We start from the raw sequence: 17,879 nt of genomic DNA, 5'->3' as shown, positions 1-17,879 counted from the left end.
AAGGAAACTAATAGCCCAGACAGACTCCATTTATAGTGTGTACAAAGTGTGTAAATGTAAAGAGTGAAGTGTCTGCAAAGAGTGTGTCTTGAGTGGTGAGTCTGGTGAAAAGTATCTTTGTATTTTAACGCTGCCAATGTGATGTTTCTGTTTTAGCTTGGCTTTTATAAATCACTGATGAAGCTGATGGATTCTGTAAGTAATGCGCACACACACACACACACACACACACACACACACACACACACACACACACACACTAATTGAAAACACACATTTACCCTAGAAGTTGCTGTAGAGCACCGGCATCTCAGATCAAAACAAATGCACGCTTTGTTTTTTCATTAAAGTTGGGTAAAAGTGTTGCCTGCTGACATCTTATGAGGTTGAATGTTGTATTTAGCATCTTTTAAATTTTGTTGACAAAAATAATCCATCCTGGACTTTAAAGGAAGTTGTAAATATAATTTTGTGTTTAGATACATTGCAATGTGAAAACGCCCCTCATGTCTCACTAAAATATATTTAATGTGATAAAAGCTGGAAACTTACTTTGAAAAACTGTTCAAAATTCTTTTATTGTTATGTGTTATGTGTGTCTGTGTCCTCTTGTTAATTTTGCGGTGCAGCCTGTGGAAGGTGATGGAGCAAGAACAGTCTTCATCACTAACATTTCACCGATAAAGGAGAGAGAACTCAGAGAAGCTTTAAAAAAAATCAGTCCTGTCAGGAACTACCTGCCTCTCCTCAACAAGGTATAAACACACACATACAAGTGATTTTAAAAAAGACTACCTGTCCTGCCTGCTACATATGTGTGTGTGTGTGTGTTTGTGTGTGTGTGCTCGTGTCTTCCAGGTATTCATAGAATTTGAGTCTGTTCGCGAAGCTGATCAGTTTGAAGTTTGGCACGGCCTCCTGAAACCAGCCCCTGGATACAAAGTCCACAGGCTGACAAAACCATGTAAGTCTGGGGAGAGCAGAGCTGGTGAAGATCTTTGTAAATACTGACATCAATCTTAAATTAAATTTGATCTTTTGAAGATCCTGTGGCTGCAGTGAAGACGCAAATGGATGCATCTGTCAGAACTGAGCCAGCAGCTGCAGCAGTGAGCGAGCAGCTACAGACAGCGTCCATGTCGTCTTCGACTGCGGTTACCATGCCGAAAGCTGGGGAGGTGGTAGAAAAACAGCAGCATCCAAAAAGAGTCGGTAAGAAATCTGAGAAAGAGGCGATATTTGTTAGCAGGATGGTTTTGGTCTTTGCACAGGATTTGTTAAAAATAAGAGAAACTCCAAGAAGTCAACTCTCATGAACAAAGAAAAATTTTTAGCTCTGCAGCAATGCATTCTTCATCCAGCCCAGTGTTTTTAAAAATGCATGCAGCATAATAATCATTTTATTTTTGATTAACTTTTTGTAATGATTGTGTGAAGCCATGATTGTAATTGAAATTGAAATTTGATTAATTGCCCAGCCCTAGTGGGTGGAATTTGCACCCCACCCGCCAACTTTAGTGCATTTCCATCTTTTAATTTTTGCTAGAAAAAGGATTTGTTGCTAACGTTTTGTCAAAAACACTTTGAAAACTTCTTGTTGGACAAGATACAAAAGAAGTTAAGTCGAGCAGAATCTGATGTTAAAAGAGTTTATTGCGTTTAAGCAACAACAGCAGTAAATCTGAACCCAACTCACTTCAGCTGTCAGTGAATCTGTTTATATTTCTACGTATACCTTCTACACCTCAACACTTCTGTTAGGCCTGAAGATAAATGTTGTCATAGCCGGTCAAATGTTGCAGCTTGACGTATTCCTGATTAACACTGTGTCATTAAGAGGCAAACACAGCCATGCATACCCTGCAACCTGAGCCTCGTCATGACAGCTTGAGCTACAGTTCAGCCACAGCCCCGACACAGGGGTCGACTCTAACAGTTTGATTTACATCATGTAGAAAAGAACCTTAGAAACCAGTATCTAAGTTATAGTTACAGTTACAGTTATCTAATGACAGTATCATTTTTAATTCTTGAGATACATCCTGTACTGCACTTTCCCAGAATTAAGAGCTTCCTTCTTGTTCTCCTATTTCTACCACAACATCTCAACTAAAGATTACAGGTTGACAAAACTTTTTAAAGTTTGTTTTAAAGCTTAAGAGTTTAAGTTGGGCTCAAAAATCTATTGCAGTGCACTGCCTTGAAATGTTGAGTTGTCTCAAGTATTTGTTACAGTGTAAATTGATTCTTAGATTTGTTGTGGGCCAGGATAGTTCAGGCTCAGTGTACCAACACTCTGGATTCAAGGTCTGGATCAGCCATGAAGAGTCAAATGACTTTATTGTGCTCTTGAAGAAGACAACACCAAAAAACTCAAGTCATTCTCAGGATTAGACTGAACATGAATGCTCAGTACACCAGCTTTTATACAGCTGGGAGACAGGAAACTTTTTCCCTGGGTTCAATTTTAATGGATACATAATATTTCAAGCTTCACATTTTTTACAATGTTTGCCATGATTATGTTTGAGACAGTCAAATTATTATTTTAAAATATGTTCGTACAATCATTATAAGTCTATCTGAGGGTCTTTTATCGTGGAATCTATAAGTTCATGAACACATTACAGTCATTATAAATCTATCACAGGGTCTTTTATTGTGTTTATGAATTCATGAACTCATGAAGACCCTTTAATTAGTAAAAGACCTTTCTTTCACCTCAGTGCATTCAATTAGGCTTCCTTCTAACAAGATTCATAGGATAATGAATGAATGCACAACAGTATTATATAGTCTGGCTTATGTAAGTTAATAAAAATGTTCAGTGGTCTGAATATTAGGTTACATGGAGTCCAGTCAAATCGCAGAATACAGTCGATAAATTGAATCACAGAATATATGTGTACATGTCAGAATCTTACACAAAACATCCTCCAGCTGTAAAAATATGTGACCTATACACCAGAAAATGTTTTGTCAGTTAAAACATGCATCGTAGCCTGGTGCCTTTTCTTCTAGATTTTTGGCGGTGGCTCGTCTTCTTGAGTCTGTCACTATCACTAAGGTCTTCAGGGACAAGAGAGGCCAGAATTTACTCAGACCCCTGACCTAGCCAGTTATTTTAGATCATTAATGTATCTCAGATGTGCTACAGATTCTGGTTGAAATAAGTGAAACATTCGGCTGTGGTTCACAGAATAAAGGCTCATTTTTTGATGTCAACCTTGATCCAACATATTTATGTAAAGGAGGAAGGTGAGATGCTGAAAATTTTTCAAAATATAGATATTTGTCTTAATCAAATGTGATTTTTTTTTTCTTTGAAGATCCTGTGACTGCAGTGAAGACACAAACAGCTGCAACGCCGGCCAAGAATGCACCTGTCACAACTGCAGCAGTGAACAAGCAGCTCCCGACAGCGTCCTCGCCGTCTTCGACCGCACCTCCTCAGCTGACTCCCGGAGAGATGATGCAAAAGCACCTGCATCAAAAGAGAATAAGTACGAAATCCAAGAAAAAGACTGAGTTTGTCCATCACAAATATCTGCATGTCTTTGTAATTTTTAAGTCTTTCTCCCTTTTTAACATGTTATTTGTCTCTCTTTCACAGATTGCTACAACAGCAGAAGATATCTCTCAGAAATAGTAGGTGTCTTCAAATCATTTATATGAAGTATTACAGAGGTATAAATTAAAGTACAGGGTTCCTATGCAGTATGGAAAAGTATGGAATTTGATTTTATTCCTTTTCAGGTCTGGATAAGTATTGAAAAAGAAAAACAAGAATGGAAAAATACTTGTTTCCATAGTATATAGTACTGAATAGTAATTGATCATGTGAGCAGTGTGTGCAACTGCAACTGAACCATGCAATCTTACACAGAGAAAAAAGGTTAGAACAATCTTATTTAACTTGAAGCCAAAGCCAACACAAACCCACACTGCAAGAACCTGGTTTTATAATATTTGCCTGATTAACAGTTGTTTCTAATATATTAACCCTCTATGGTACACATTATGATGCCAGTGAGGGAAAAAGTGTTTGGAGTGTATATATGTATGTATGTATGTATGTATGTATGTATGTATGTATGGTCATATGTATGTATGTATGTATGCATGGTCATATGTATGTATGTATGCTCATATGTATGTATGCATGATCATATGTATGTATGTATGTATGTATGTATGCTTGTATGTATGTATACATGGCCATATGTATGTATGTATGTATGTATGCATTGTCATATGTATGTATGTATGTATGCATGGTCATATGTTTGGCCATATGTATGAATGTATGTATGTATGCATGGTCATATGTATGTATGCTCATATGTATGTATGTATGTATGGTCATATGTATGTATGCTCATATGTATGTATGTATGTATGTATATATGCTCATATGTATGCTCACATGTATGTATGTATGTATGTATGCTCATATGTATGTATGTATGCTCATGTATGTATGTATGTATGTATGCATGGTCATATGTATAGCCATATGTATGTATGTATGTATGTGTGTATGTATGTATGGTGATATGAATGTGTGCATGGTCATATGTATGTATGGTCATATGTATGTATGTATGTTCATATGTATGCATGTATGGTCATAAGTATGTATGCATGCATGCATGGTCATATGTATGTATGCTCATATGTATGTATGTATGTATGTATGCTCATATGTATGTATGTATGTATATATGCTCATATGTATGTATGCTCACATGTATGTATGTATGTATGCATGGTCATATGTATGTATGTATGTATGTATGCTCATATGTATGTATGTATGCTCATGTATGTATGTATGTATGTATGCATGGTCATATGTATAGCCATATGTATGTATGTATGTGTGTATGTATGTGTGTATGTATGTATGGTCATATGAATGTATGCATGGTCATATGTATGTATGGTCATATGTATGTATGTATGTATGTTCATATGTATGCATGTATGGTCATAAGTATGTATGTATGCATGTATGGTCATATGTATGTATGCATGGTCATATGTATGTATGTATGTATGCATGGTCATATGTATGTATGTATGTATGCATGGTCATATGTATGTATGTATGTATGTATGCATGGTCATATGTATGTATGTATGCTCATATGTATGTATGCATGATCATATGTATGTATGTACGTATGCTTGTATGTATGTATACATGGCCATATGTATGTATGTATGTATGTATGTATGCATGGTCATATGTATGTATGTATGTATGCATGGTCATATGTTTGGCCATATGTATGAATGTATGTATGTATGCATGGTCATATGTATGTATGCTCATATGTATGTATGTATGTATGGTCATATGTATGTATGCTCATATGTATGTATGTATGTATATATGCTCATATGTATGCTCACATGTATGTATGTATGTATGCTCATATGTATGTATGTATGCTCATGTATGTATGTATGTATGTATGCATGGTCATATGTATAGCCGTATGTATGTATGTATGTATGTGTGTATGTATGTATGGTCATATGAATGTGTGCATGGTCATATGTATGTATGGTCATATGTATGTATGTATGTTCATATGTATGCATGTATGGTCATAAGTATGTATGCATGCATGCATGGTCATATGTATGTATGCTCATATGTATGTATGTATGTATGTATGCTCATATGTATGTATGTATGTATGTATGCTCATATGTATGTATATATGCTCATATGTATGTATGCTCACATGTATGTATGTATGTTCATATGTATGCATGTATGGTCATAAGTATGTATGTATGCATGCATGTATGGTCATATGTATGTATGCATGTATGTATGTATGCATGCATATATGGTCATATGTATGTGTGTATGTATGCATGGTCATATGTATGTATGCTCATATGTATGTATGTATGTATGTATGTATGCATGGTCATATGTATGTATGTATGTATTTATGGTCATATCTATGTATGGTCATATGTATGTATGTATGTATGTATGTATGTATGGTCATATCCCTCTATGGTACACATTATGATGCCAGTGAGGGAAATGTGTTTTTATGTCTCAAAATACACTAAATAAACATAATCTGAAGAAATGTTATTTTTATTTTTATTTTTGGAAGTTTTTGGGGTTCGTTGCCTGTAGGCAACATTGTACCATAATGGTGCATAAGTGAAAAAGATCGTTCCTTTTCCAAATTGAACATTGTTTATTTCATAAACATATGCAAAAATATTCAATAACATCAAGAAGTCACAATTCATTTTAAAATTTAAATTAAAAAGAATTTTGGTATGGTCATATGTGTATGAATGTATGTATGGTCATATGTATGTATGTATGTATGTTCATATGTATGCATGTATGGTCATAAGTATGTATGTATGCATGTATGGTCATATGTATGTATGCATGGTCATATGTATGTATGTATGTATGCATGCATGGTCATATGTATGTATGTATGTATGCATGGTCATATGTATGTATGTATGTATGTATGCATGGTCATATGTATGTATGCTCATATGTATGTATGTATGGTCATATGTATGTATGCTCATATGTATGTATGTATGTATGCTCATATGTATGTATGTATGGTCATATGTATGTATGTATGTATGGTCATATGTATGTATGTATGTATATATGCTCATATGTATGTATGCTCACATGTATGTATGTATGCATGGTCATATGTATGTATGTATGCTCATATGTATGTATGTATGTATGTATGTATGCATGGTCATATGTATAGCCATATGTATGTATGTATGTGTGTATGTATGTGTGTATGTATGTATGGTCATATGAATGTATGCATGGTCATATGTATGTATGGTCATATGTATGTATGTATGTTCATATGTATGCATGTATGGTCATAAGTATGTATGTATGCATGTATGGTCGTATGTATGCATGGTCATATGTATGTATGTATGTATGCATGGTCATATGTATGTATGTATGTATGTATGCATGGTCATATGTATGTATGCTCATATGTATGTATGTATGTATGTATGGTCATATGTATGTATGCTCATATGTATGTATGTATGTATGTATGCATGGTCATATGTATAGCCATATGTATGTATGTATGTGTGTATGTATGTGTGTATGTATGTATGGTCATATGAATGTATGCATGGTCATATGTATGTATGGTCATATGTATGTATGTATGTTCATATGTATGCATGTATGGTCATAAGTATGTATGTATGCATGCATGTATGGTCATATGTATGTATGTATGTATGCATGCATGTATGGTCATATGTATGTATGTATGTATGCATGGTCATATGTATGTATGGTCATATGTATGTATAGTCATATGTATGTATGTATGTATGCATGGTCATATGTATGTATGTATGTATGTATGTATGCATGTATGTATGGTCATATGTATGTATGCTGATATGTATGTATGTATGTTCACATGTATGTATGTATGTATGCATGTATGCTCATATGTATGTATGAATGCTCATATGTATGTATGCATGTATGCATGGTCATATGTATAGCCATATGTATGTATGTATGTGTGTATGTATGTATGGTCATATGAATGTATGCATGGTCATATGTATGTATGTATGTATGTATGTATGTATGTATGTTCATATGTATGCATGTATGGTCATATGTATGTATGCATGGTCATATGTATGTATGTATGTATGCATGGTCATATGTTTGGCCATATGTATGAATGTATGTATGTATATATGCTCATATGTATGTATGCTCACATGTATGTATGTATGCATGGTCATATGTATGTATGTATGTATGCTCATGTATGTATGTATGTATGTATGTATGCATGGTCATATGTATAGCCATATGTATGTATGTATGTATGTGTGTATGTATGTGTGTATGTATGTATGGCCATATGCATGTATGCATGGTCATATGTATGTATGGTCATATGTATGTATGTATGTCCATATGTATGCATGTATGGTCATAAGTATGTATGTATGCATGCATGTATGGTCATATGTATGTATGTATGTATGTATGTATGTATGCATGCATATATGGTCAAATGTATGTGTGTATGTATGCATGGTCATATGTATGTATGCTCATATGTATGTATGTATTTATGTATGTATGCATGGTCATATGTATGTATGTATGTATTTATGGTCATATCTATGTATGGTCATATGTATGTATGTATGTATGTATGTATGTATGTATGTATGTATGGTCATATCCCTCTATGGTACACATTATGATGCCAGTGAGGGAAATGTGTTTTTATGTCTCAAAATACACTAAATAAACATAATCTGAAGAAATGTTATTTTTATTTTTATTTTTGGAAGTTTTTGGGGTTCGTTGCCTGTAGGCAACATTGTACCATAATGGTGCATAAGTGAAAAAGATCGTTCCTTTTCCAAATTGAACATTGTTTATTTCATAAACATATGCAAAAATATTCAATAACATCAAGAAGTCACAATTCATTTTAAAATTTAAATTAAAAAGAATTTTGGTATGGTCATATGTGTATGAATGTATGTATGGTCATATGTATGTATGTATGTATGTATGTATGTTCATATGTATGCATGTATGTTCATATGTATGCATGTATGGTCATAAGTATGTATGTATGTATGTATGGTCATAAGTATGTATGTATGTATGGTCATATGTATGTATGTATGTATGCATGTATGGTCATATGTATGTATGTATGTATGCATGGTCATATGTATGTATGCTCATATGTATGTATGTATGTATGGTCATATGTATGTATGTATGGTCATAAGTATGTATGTATGTATGTATGCTCATATGTATGTATGTATGTATATATGTATGTATGTATGTATGCTTATATGTATGTATGTATGCTCATATGTATGTATGTATGCATGGTCACATGTATGTATGTATGTATGTATGTATGGTCATATCCCTCTATGGTACACATTATGATGCCAGTGAGGGAAATGTGTTTTTATTTCTCAAAATAGACTAAATAAACATAATCTGAAGAAATTTTATCTTTACTTTTATTTTTGGAAGTTTTTGGGGTTCGTTGCCTGTAGGCAACATTGTACCATAATGGTGCATAAGTGAAAAAGAACGTTTCTATTCCAAATTGAACATTGTTTATTTTATAAACATGTGCAAAAATATTCGATAACATCAAGAAGTCACAATTCATTTTAAAATTTAAATTAAAACGAATTTTGGTATGGTCATATGTATGTATGTATGTATGGTCATAAGTATGTATGTATGTTCATATGTATGCATGCATGGTCATATGTACAGCCAAATGTATGCATGGTTGCATGGTCATATGTATGTATGTATGTATGTATGTATGTATGCTCATATATATGTATGTATGTATGTTCATATGTATGTATGTATGTATGGTCATATGTATGTATGTATGTATGCATGGTCATATGTATGTATGTATGCTCATATGTATGTATGTATGTATGTATGTATGTATGTATGGTCATATGTATGTATGGTCATATGTATGTATGTATGTATGGTCATATGTATGTATGTATGTATGCATGGTCATATGTATGTATGTATGGTCATATGTATGTATGTATGCATGGTCATATGTATTTATGTATGCTCATATGTATGAATGTAAGCATGGTCATATGCATGGCCATATTTATGTATGTATGTATGTATGTATGTATGTATACATGGCCGTATGTATGTATGTATGTATGGTCACATGTATGTATGTATGGTCACATGTATGTATGTATGTATGTATGTAGGCATGGTCACATGTATGTATGTATGTATGTATGCATGGTCATATGTATGTATGTATGGTCACATGTATGTATGTATGGTCACATGTATGTATGTATGCATGGTCATATGTATGTATGTATGCATGGTCATATGTATGTATGTATGCATGGTCATATGTATGTATGTATGCTCGTATGTATGTATGTATGTATGCATGGTCATATTTATGTATGGTCATATGTATGTATGTATGGTCATATGTATGCATGGTCATATGTATGTATGTATGTATGCATGTATATATGTATGTATGGTCATAAGTATGTATGTATGTTCATATGTATGTATGCATGGTCATATGTATGGCCATATGTATGTATGTATGTATGGTTGCATGGTCGTATGTATGTATGTATGTATGCTCATATGTATGTATGGTCATATGTATGTATGTATGTATGGTCATATGTATGCATGTATGGTCATATGTATGTATGTATGTATGTATGGTCGTATGTATGTATGTATGGTCATATGTATGTATGTATGCATGTATGTATGTATGTATGTATGGTCATATCCCTCTATGGTACACATTATGATGCCAGTGAGGGAAATGTGTTTTTATGTCTTAAAATAGACTAAATAAACATCATCTGAAGAAATTTTATCTTTACTTTTATTTTTGGAAGTTTTTGGGGTTCGTTGCCTGTAGGCAACATTGTAATATAATGGTGCATAAGTGAAAAAGAACGTTCCTTTTCCAAATTGAACATTGTTTATTTCATAAACATATGCAAAAATATTCAATAACATCAAAAAGTCACAATTCATTTTAAAATTTAAATTAAAAAGAATTTTGGTATGGTCATATGTATGTATGTATGTATGTATGTATAATCATAAGTATGTATGTGTGTTCATATGTATGTATGCATGGTCATATGTATGGCCGTATGTATGTATGCTCATATGTATGCATGGTTGCATGGTCATATGTATGTATCCATGGTCATATGTATGTATGCTCATATATATGTATGTATGTATGCTCATATATATGTATGTATGTATGTATGTATGTATGGTCATATGTATGTATGTATGTATGGTCATATGTATGTATGTATGCATGGTCATATGTATGTATGTATGGTCATATATATGTATGTATGCATGTTCATATGTATGTATGTATGGTCATATGTATGTATGTTTGCTCATATGTATGAATGTATGCATGGTCATATGCATGGCCATATTTATGTATATATGTATGTATGTATGTATTCTCATATGTATGTATGTATGTATGTATGTATACATCGCCGTATGTATGTATGTATGTATGTATGTATACATGGCCGTATGTATGTATGTATGTATGTATGGTCACATGTATGTATGTATGCATGGTCATATGTATGTATGTATGCATGGTCATATGTATGTATGTATGTATGTATGTGTGTATGTGTGTATGTATGTATGGTCATATGTATGTATGTATGTATGTTCATATGTATGCATGTATGGTCATATGTATGTATGTATGGTCATATGTATGTATGTATGCATGTATGGTCATATGTATGTATGTATGCATGGTCACATGTATGTATGCTTATATGTATGTATGTATGTATGGTCATATGTATGTATGTATGGTCATAAGTATGTATGTATGTATGGTCTTAAGTATGTATGTATATATGTATGTATGTATGTATGCTCATATGTATGCATGTATGTATGCTCATATGTATGTATGTATGTATGCTCATATGTATGTATGTATGTATGTATGTATGCATGGTCATATGTATAGCCATATGTATGTATGTATGTGTGTATGTATGTATGTATGGTCATATGAATGTATGTATGTATGTATGTATGTATGTTCATATGTATGCATGTATGGTCATATGTATGTATGCATGGTCATATGTATGTATGTATGCATGGTCATATGTTTGGCCATATGTATGAATGTATGTATGTATGTATGCATGGTCATATGTATGTATGCTCATATGTATGTATGTATGTATGTATGTATGCTCATATGTATGTATGTATGGTCATATGTATGTATGTATATATGCTTATATGTATGTATGTATGTATGTATTTATGTATGTATATATGTATTTATGTATGTATGTATATATGCTCATATGTATGTATGTATGTATGTATGTATGCATGGTCATATGTATAGCCATATGTATGTATGTATGTGTGTATGTATGTGTGTATGTATGTATGGTCATATGAATGTATGCATGGTCATATGTATGTATGGTCATATGTATGTATGTATGTTCATATGTATGCATGTATGGTCATAAGTATGTATGTATGTATGCATGCATGTATGGTCATATGTATGTATGTATGTATGCATGGTCATATGTATGTATGCTCATATGTATGTATGTATGTATGTATGTATGTATGCATGGTCATATGTTTGGCCATATGTATGAATGTACGTATGTATGTATACATGGTCGTATGTATGTATGTATGTATGTATGGTCATATGTATGTATGTATGTATGTATGTATGGTCATATCCCTCTATGGTACACATTATGATGCCAGTGAGGGAAATGTGTTTTTATGTCTCAAAATACACTAAATAAACATAATCTGAAGAAATTTTATTTTTATTTTTATTTTTGGAAGTTTTTGGGGTTCGTTGCCTGTAGGCAATATTGTACCATAATGGTGCATAAGTGAAAAAGAACGTTCCTTTTCCAAGTTGAACATTGTTTATTTCATAAACATGTGCAAAAATATTCAATAACATCAAGAAGTCACAATTCATTTTAAAATTTAAATTAAAAAGAATTTTGGTATGGTCATATGTATGTATGAATGTATGCATGGTCATATGTATGTATGGTCATATGTATGTATGTATGTATGTTCATATGTATGCATGTATGTTCATATGTATGCATGTATGGTCATAAGTATGTATGTATGTATGGTCATATGTATGTATGTATGTATGGTCATATGTATGTATGTATGTATGCATGGTCATATGTATGTATGCTTATATGTATGTATGGTCATATGTATGTATGTATGGTCATAAGTATGTATGTATGTATGCTCATATGTATGTATGTATGCATGGTCACATGTATGTATGTATGTATGCTCATATGTATGTATGTATGCATGGTCAGATGTACGTATGTATGTATGTATGTATGTATGGTCATATCCCTCTATGGTACACATAAGGCCAGTGAGGGAAATGTGTTTTTATGTCTCAAAATAGACTAAATAAACATAATCTGAAGAAATTTTATCTTTATTTTTATTTTTGGAAGTTTTTGGGGTTCGTTGCCTGTAGGTAACATTGTACCATAATGGTGCATAAGTGAAAAAGAATGTTCCTTTTCCAAGTTGAACATTGTTTATTTCATAAAGTTTCTTGGCTAAATGTTGCCTGTAGGCAACATTGTACCATTTAGGAACAACCCATTGAAATAAATGTGTAAAGTGTCATTGTAGTGTAAAGTGTAAAACTTTAAACTACTTAAATCAACAAAGATAACCATTACCATAACCATTTGAAAAACAAAAACAACAAATTCCAGTGTTTGATCATCACTGCTTCATTTCAGTGCATGTTTTCTGTCAGTCCCCTGTGTCTTTCCTGACATGTGTTGCCATCACTTGTGGTGTTGCTGCTCAGTGCTTATGGAACTCCATGAAGCAGTTTTTTTCAGGAGTGAAGCACAGGCAGGTGACACATTTTGTGCACTGTGGTTTCACTCTACCCTTACATCCAGGGTATCTGCATCTGCCCTTTTTCTCCACCCAAATAGGCCAGTGGTCAGTGTTGTGTTAGCTATTGTGATTCCATAATGGTTCACTGTTGCAGGCAACATTGCAACTTTCCATGATGGCACGTTGTTGCCTCAGGGCAACAGCTGCATTTTAACAAGTATCCACTATTAAATTAGTAAATAAGTTGCATGAAACTATCAAAACTTAAAGTTTACTCACCTATTAGTGTGAAGACATTTTTTCCAGGAGGAAAATGGACAAGAAATAACTTTTTGAGAGTCTTTTTTTGCAGAAAGATAGCAGAGCTGTCTCCTTAGAAAAAGCCCGCCTAGAAGGGTTTCAAAATCGCTTCCTGGAGGTCATGTGTACCTCTTTTTTAAAGTATCGCATCATTTAAAGGGATGCATTGTGGAGATGTGACAGGGCAAAAATGGGTTTGTTGCCTGAGGGCAACATGGTACCATAGAGAGATATGCTAATATGTATGTATGTATACTCATATGTATTTATGGTCATATGTATGTATGTATGGTCATAAGTATGTATGTATGTATGTTCGTATGTATGTATGGTCATATGTATGTATGGTCATATGTATGTATGTATGGTCAGAATTATGTATGTATGTATGGTCATATGTATGTATGTATGCATGGTCATATGTATGGCCATATGTATGTATGTATGTATGCTCATATCTATGTTTGGTTGCATGGTCATATGTATGTATGTATGTATGTATGTATGCTCGTATGTATGTATGCTCATATGTATGTATGCTCATATGTATGTATGCTCATATGTATGTATGTATGTATGGTCATATGTATGTATGTATGGTCATATGTATGTATGTATGGTCATATGTTTGTAGGTATGCATGGTCATATGTATGTATGTATGGTCATATGTATGTATGTATGCATGCATGGTCATATGTATGTATGTATGTATGTATGTATGTATGGTCATATGTATGTATGTATGCTCATATGTATGTATGTATGGTCATATGTATGTATGTATGGTCATATGTATGCATGCATGGTCACATGTATGTATGTATGGTCATATGTATGTATGTATGGTCATATGTATGTATGTATGCATGGTCATATGTATGTATGTATGGTCATATGTATGTATGTATGCATGCATGATCATATGTATGTATGTATGTATGGTCATATGTATGTATGTATGCTCATATGTATGAATGTATGCATGGTCATATGTATGGCCATATTTATTTATGTATGTATGTATGTATTCTCATATGTATGTATGTATGTATACATGGCCATATGTATGTATGTATGTATGTATGTATGTATGGTCACATGTATGTATGTATGCATGGTCATATGTATGTATGTATGTATGGTCACATGTATGTATGTATGCATGTATGGTCATATGTATGTATGTATGTATGTATGGTCACATGTATGTATGCATGGTCATATGTATGTATGTATGCATGGTCATATGTATGTATGTATGCATGGTCATATGTATGTATGTATGCTCGTATGTATGTATGGTCATATGAATGTATGCATGGTCATATGTATGTATGGTCATATGTATGTATGTATGTATGTATGTATGTATGTATGTTCATATGTATGCATGCATGGTCATAAGTATGTATGTCTGTATGGTCATATGTATGTATGTATACATGTATGGTCATATGTATGTATGTATGGTCACATGTATGTATGCATGGTCATATGTATGTATGTATGCATGGTCATATGTATGTATGTATGCATGGTCATATGTACGTATGTATGCTCGTATGTATGTATGGTCATATGAATGTATGCATGGTCATATGTATGTATGGTCATATGTATGTATGTATGTATGTATGTATGCATGTATGGTCATATATATGTATGTATGGTCATAAGTATGTATGTATGTATGTATGTATATATGTATGTATGTATGTATGCTTATATGTATGTATGTATGCATGTATGTATGTATGTATGTATGTATGGTCATATCCCTCTATGGTACACATTATGATGCCAGTGAGGGAAATGTGTTTTTATGTCTCAAAATAGACTAAATAAACATAATCTGAAGAAATTTTATCTTTATTTTTATTTTTGGAAGTTTTTGGGGTTCGTTGCCTCTAGGCAACATTGTACCATAATGGTGCATAAGTGAAAAAGAACGTTCCTTTTCCAAATTGAACATTGTTTATTTCATAAACATGTGCAAAAATATTCAATAACATCAAGAAGTCACAATTCATTTTAAAATTTAAATTAAAAAATTTTGGTATGGTCATATGTATGTATGTATGTATGTATGGTCATAAGTATGTATGTATGTATGCATGGTCATATGTATGGCCATATGTATGTATGCTCATATGTATGTATGGTTGCATGGTCATACATATGTATGTATGTATGTATGTATGTATGTATGTATGTATGCTCATATGTATGTATGTATGTATGTATGTATGGTCATATGTATGTATGTATGTATGCATGGTCATATGTATGTATGTATGGTCATATGTATGTATGCATGGTCATATATATGTATGGTCATATGTATGTATGTATGTATGTATGGTCATAAGTATGTATGTATGTATGTATGTATGCTCATATGTATGTATGTATGTATGTATGTATGCTTATATGTATGTATGCTCATATGTATGTATGTATGCATGGTCACATGTATGTATGTATGTATGTATGCTGATATATATGTAAGTATGTATGTATGTATGCTCATATGTATGTATGCTCATATGTATGTATGTATGTATGTATGTATGGTCATATGTTTGTATGTATGTATGCATGGTCATATGTATGTATGTATGGTCGTATGTATGTATGCATGGTCATATGTATGTATGGTCATATGTATGTATGTATGTATGGTCATAAGTATGTATGTATGTATGCTCATATGTATGTATATATGTATGTATGTATGCTTATATGTATGTATGGTCACATGTATGTATGTATGCATGGTCATATGTATGTATGTATGTATGTATGGTCACATGTATGTATGCATGGTCATATGTATGTATGTATGCATGGTCATATGTATGTATGTATGCTCGTATGTATGTATGGTCATATGAATGTATGCATGGTCATATGTATGTATGGTCATATGTATGTATGTATGTATGTATGTATGTTCATATGTATGCATGTATGGTCATAAGTATGTATGTATGTATGGTCATATGTATGTATGTATGCATGTATGGTCATATGTATGTATGTATGTATGCATGGTCATATGTACGTATGCTTATATGTATGTATGCATGTATGGTCATATGTATGTATGTATGGTCATAAGTATGTATGTATGTATGTATGCTCATATGTATGTATGTATATATGTATGTATGTATGCTTATATGTATGTATGTATGTATGTATGTATGTATGTATGGTCATATCCCTCCATGGTACACATTATGATGCCAGTGAGGGAAATGTGTTTTTACGTCTCAAAATAGACTAAATAAACATAATCTGAAGAAATTTTATCTTTATTTTTATTTTTGGAAGTTTTTGGGGTTCGTTGCCTGTAGGCAACATTGTACCATAATGGTGCATAAGTGAAAAAGAACGTTCCTTTTCCAAATTGAACATTGTTTATTTCATAAACATATGCAAAAATATTCAATAACATCAAGAAGTCACAATTCATTTTAAAATTTAAATTAAAAAATTTTGGTATGGTCATATGTATGTATGTATGTATGTATGGTCATAAGTATGTATGTATGTATGCATGGTCATATGTATGGCCATATGTATGTATGTATGGTTGCATGGTCATACGTATGTATGTATGTATGTATGTATGTATGTATGTATGTATGTATGCTCATATGTATGTATGTATGTATGTATGGTCATATGTATGTATGTATGTATGTATGGTCATAAGTATGTATGTATGTATGTATGTATGCTCATATGTATGTATGTATGTATGCATGGTCACATGTATGTATGTATGTATGCTGATATGTATGTAAGTATGTATGTATGTATGCTCATATGTATGTATGTATGTATGTATGTATGGTCATATGTTTGTATGTATGTATGCATGGTCATATGTATGTATGTATGGTCGTATGTATGTATGCATGGTCATATGTATGTATGGTCATATGTATGTATGTATGTATGGTCATAAGTATGTATGTATGTATGCTCATATGTATGTA

At 32.6% G+C, this 17,879-nt stretch overlaps 1 protein-coding gene across 1 annotated transcript in view; it reads left to right on the top strand.

The window, feature by feature from the left end:
- LOC146305416 (uncharacterized) overlaps nucleotides 1–17,879 on the top strand; it is a 53,365-nt gene that overhangs the window by 19,164 nt on the left and 16,322 nt on the right. Inside the window, 5 exon segments of the mRNA XM_084713091.1 lie at nucleotides 630–755; nucleotides 859–964; nucleotides 1,060–1,212; nucleotides 3,330–3,503; nucleotides 3,614–3,648. Coding sequence (XP_084569217.1) covers nucleotides 630–755; nucleotides 859–964; nucleotides 1,060–1,212; nucleotides 3,330–3,503; nucleotides 3,614–3,648 — 594 coding nt within the window.

Source organism: Lutjanus erythropterus, chromosome 23 (genome assembly GCF_056507025.1).
Source record: "Lutjanus erythropterus isolate fLutEry1 chromosome 23, fLutEry1.hap2, whole genome shotgun sequence".
Classification (NCBI taxonomy): domain Eukaryota; kingdom Metazoa; phylum Chordata; class Actinopteri; order Lutjaniformes; family Lutjanidae; genus Lutjanus; species Lutjanus erythropterus.
Note: the sequence above shows the minus strand (reverse complement) of the source record. Positions and strands in the feature narration are given on the sequence as shown.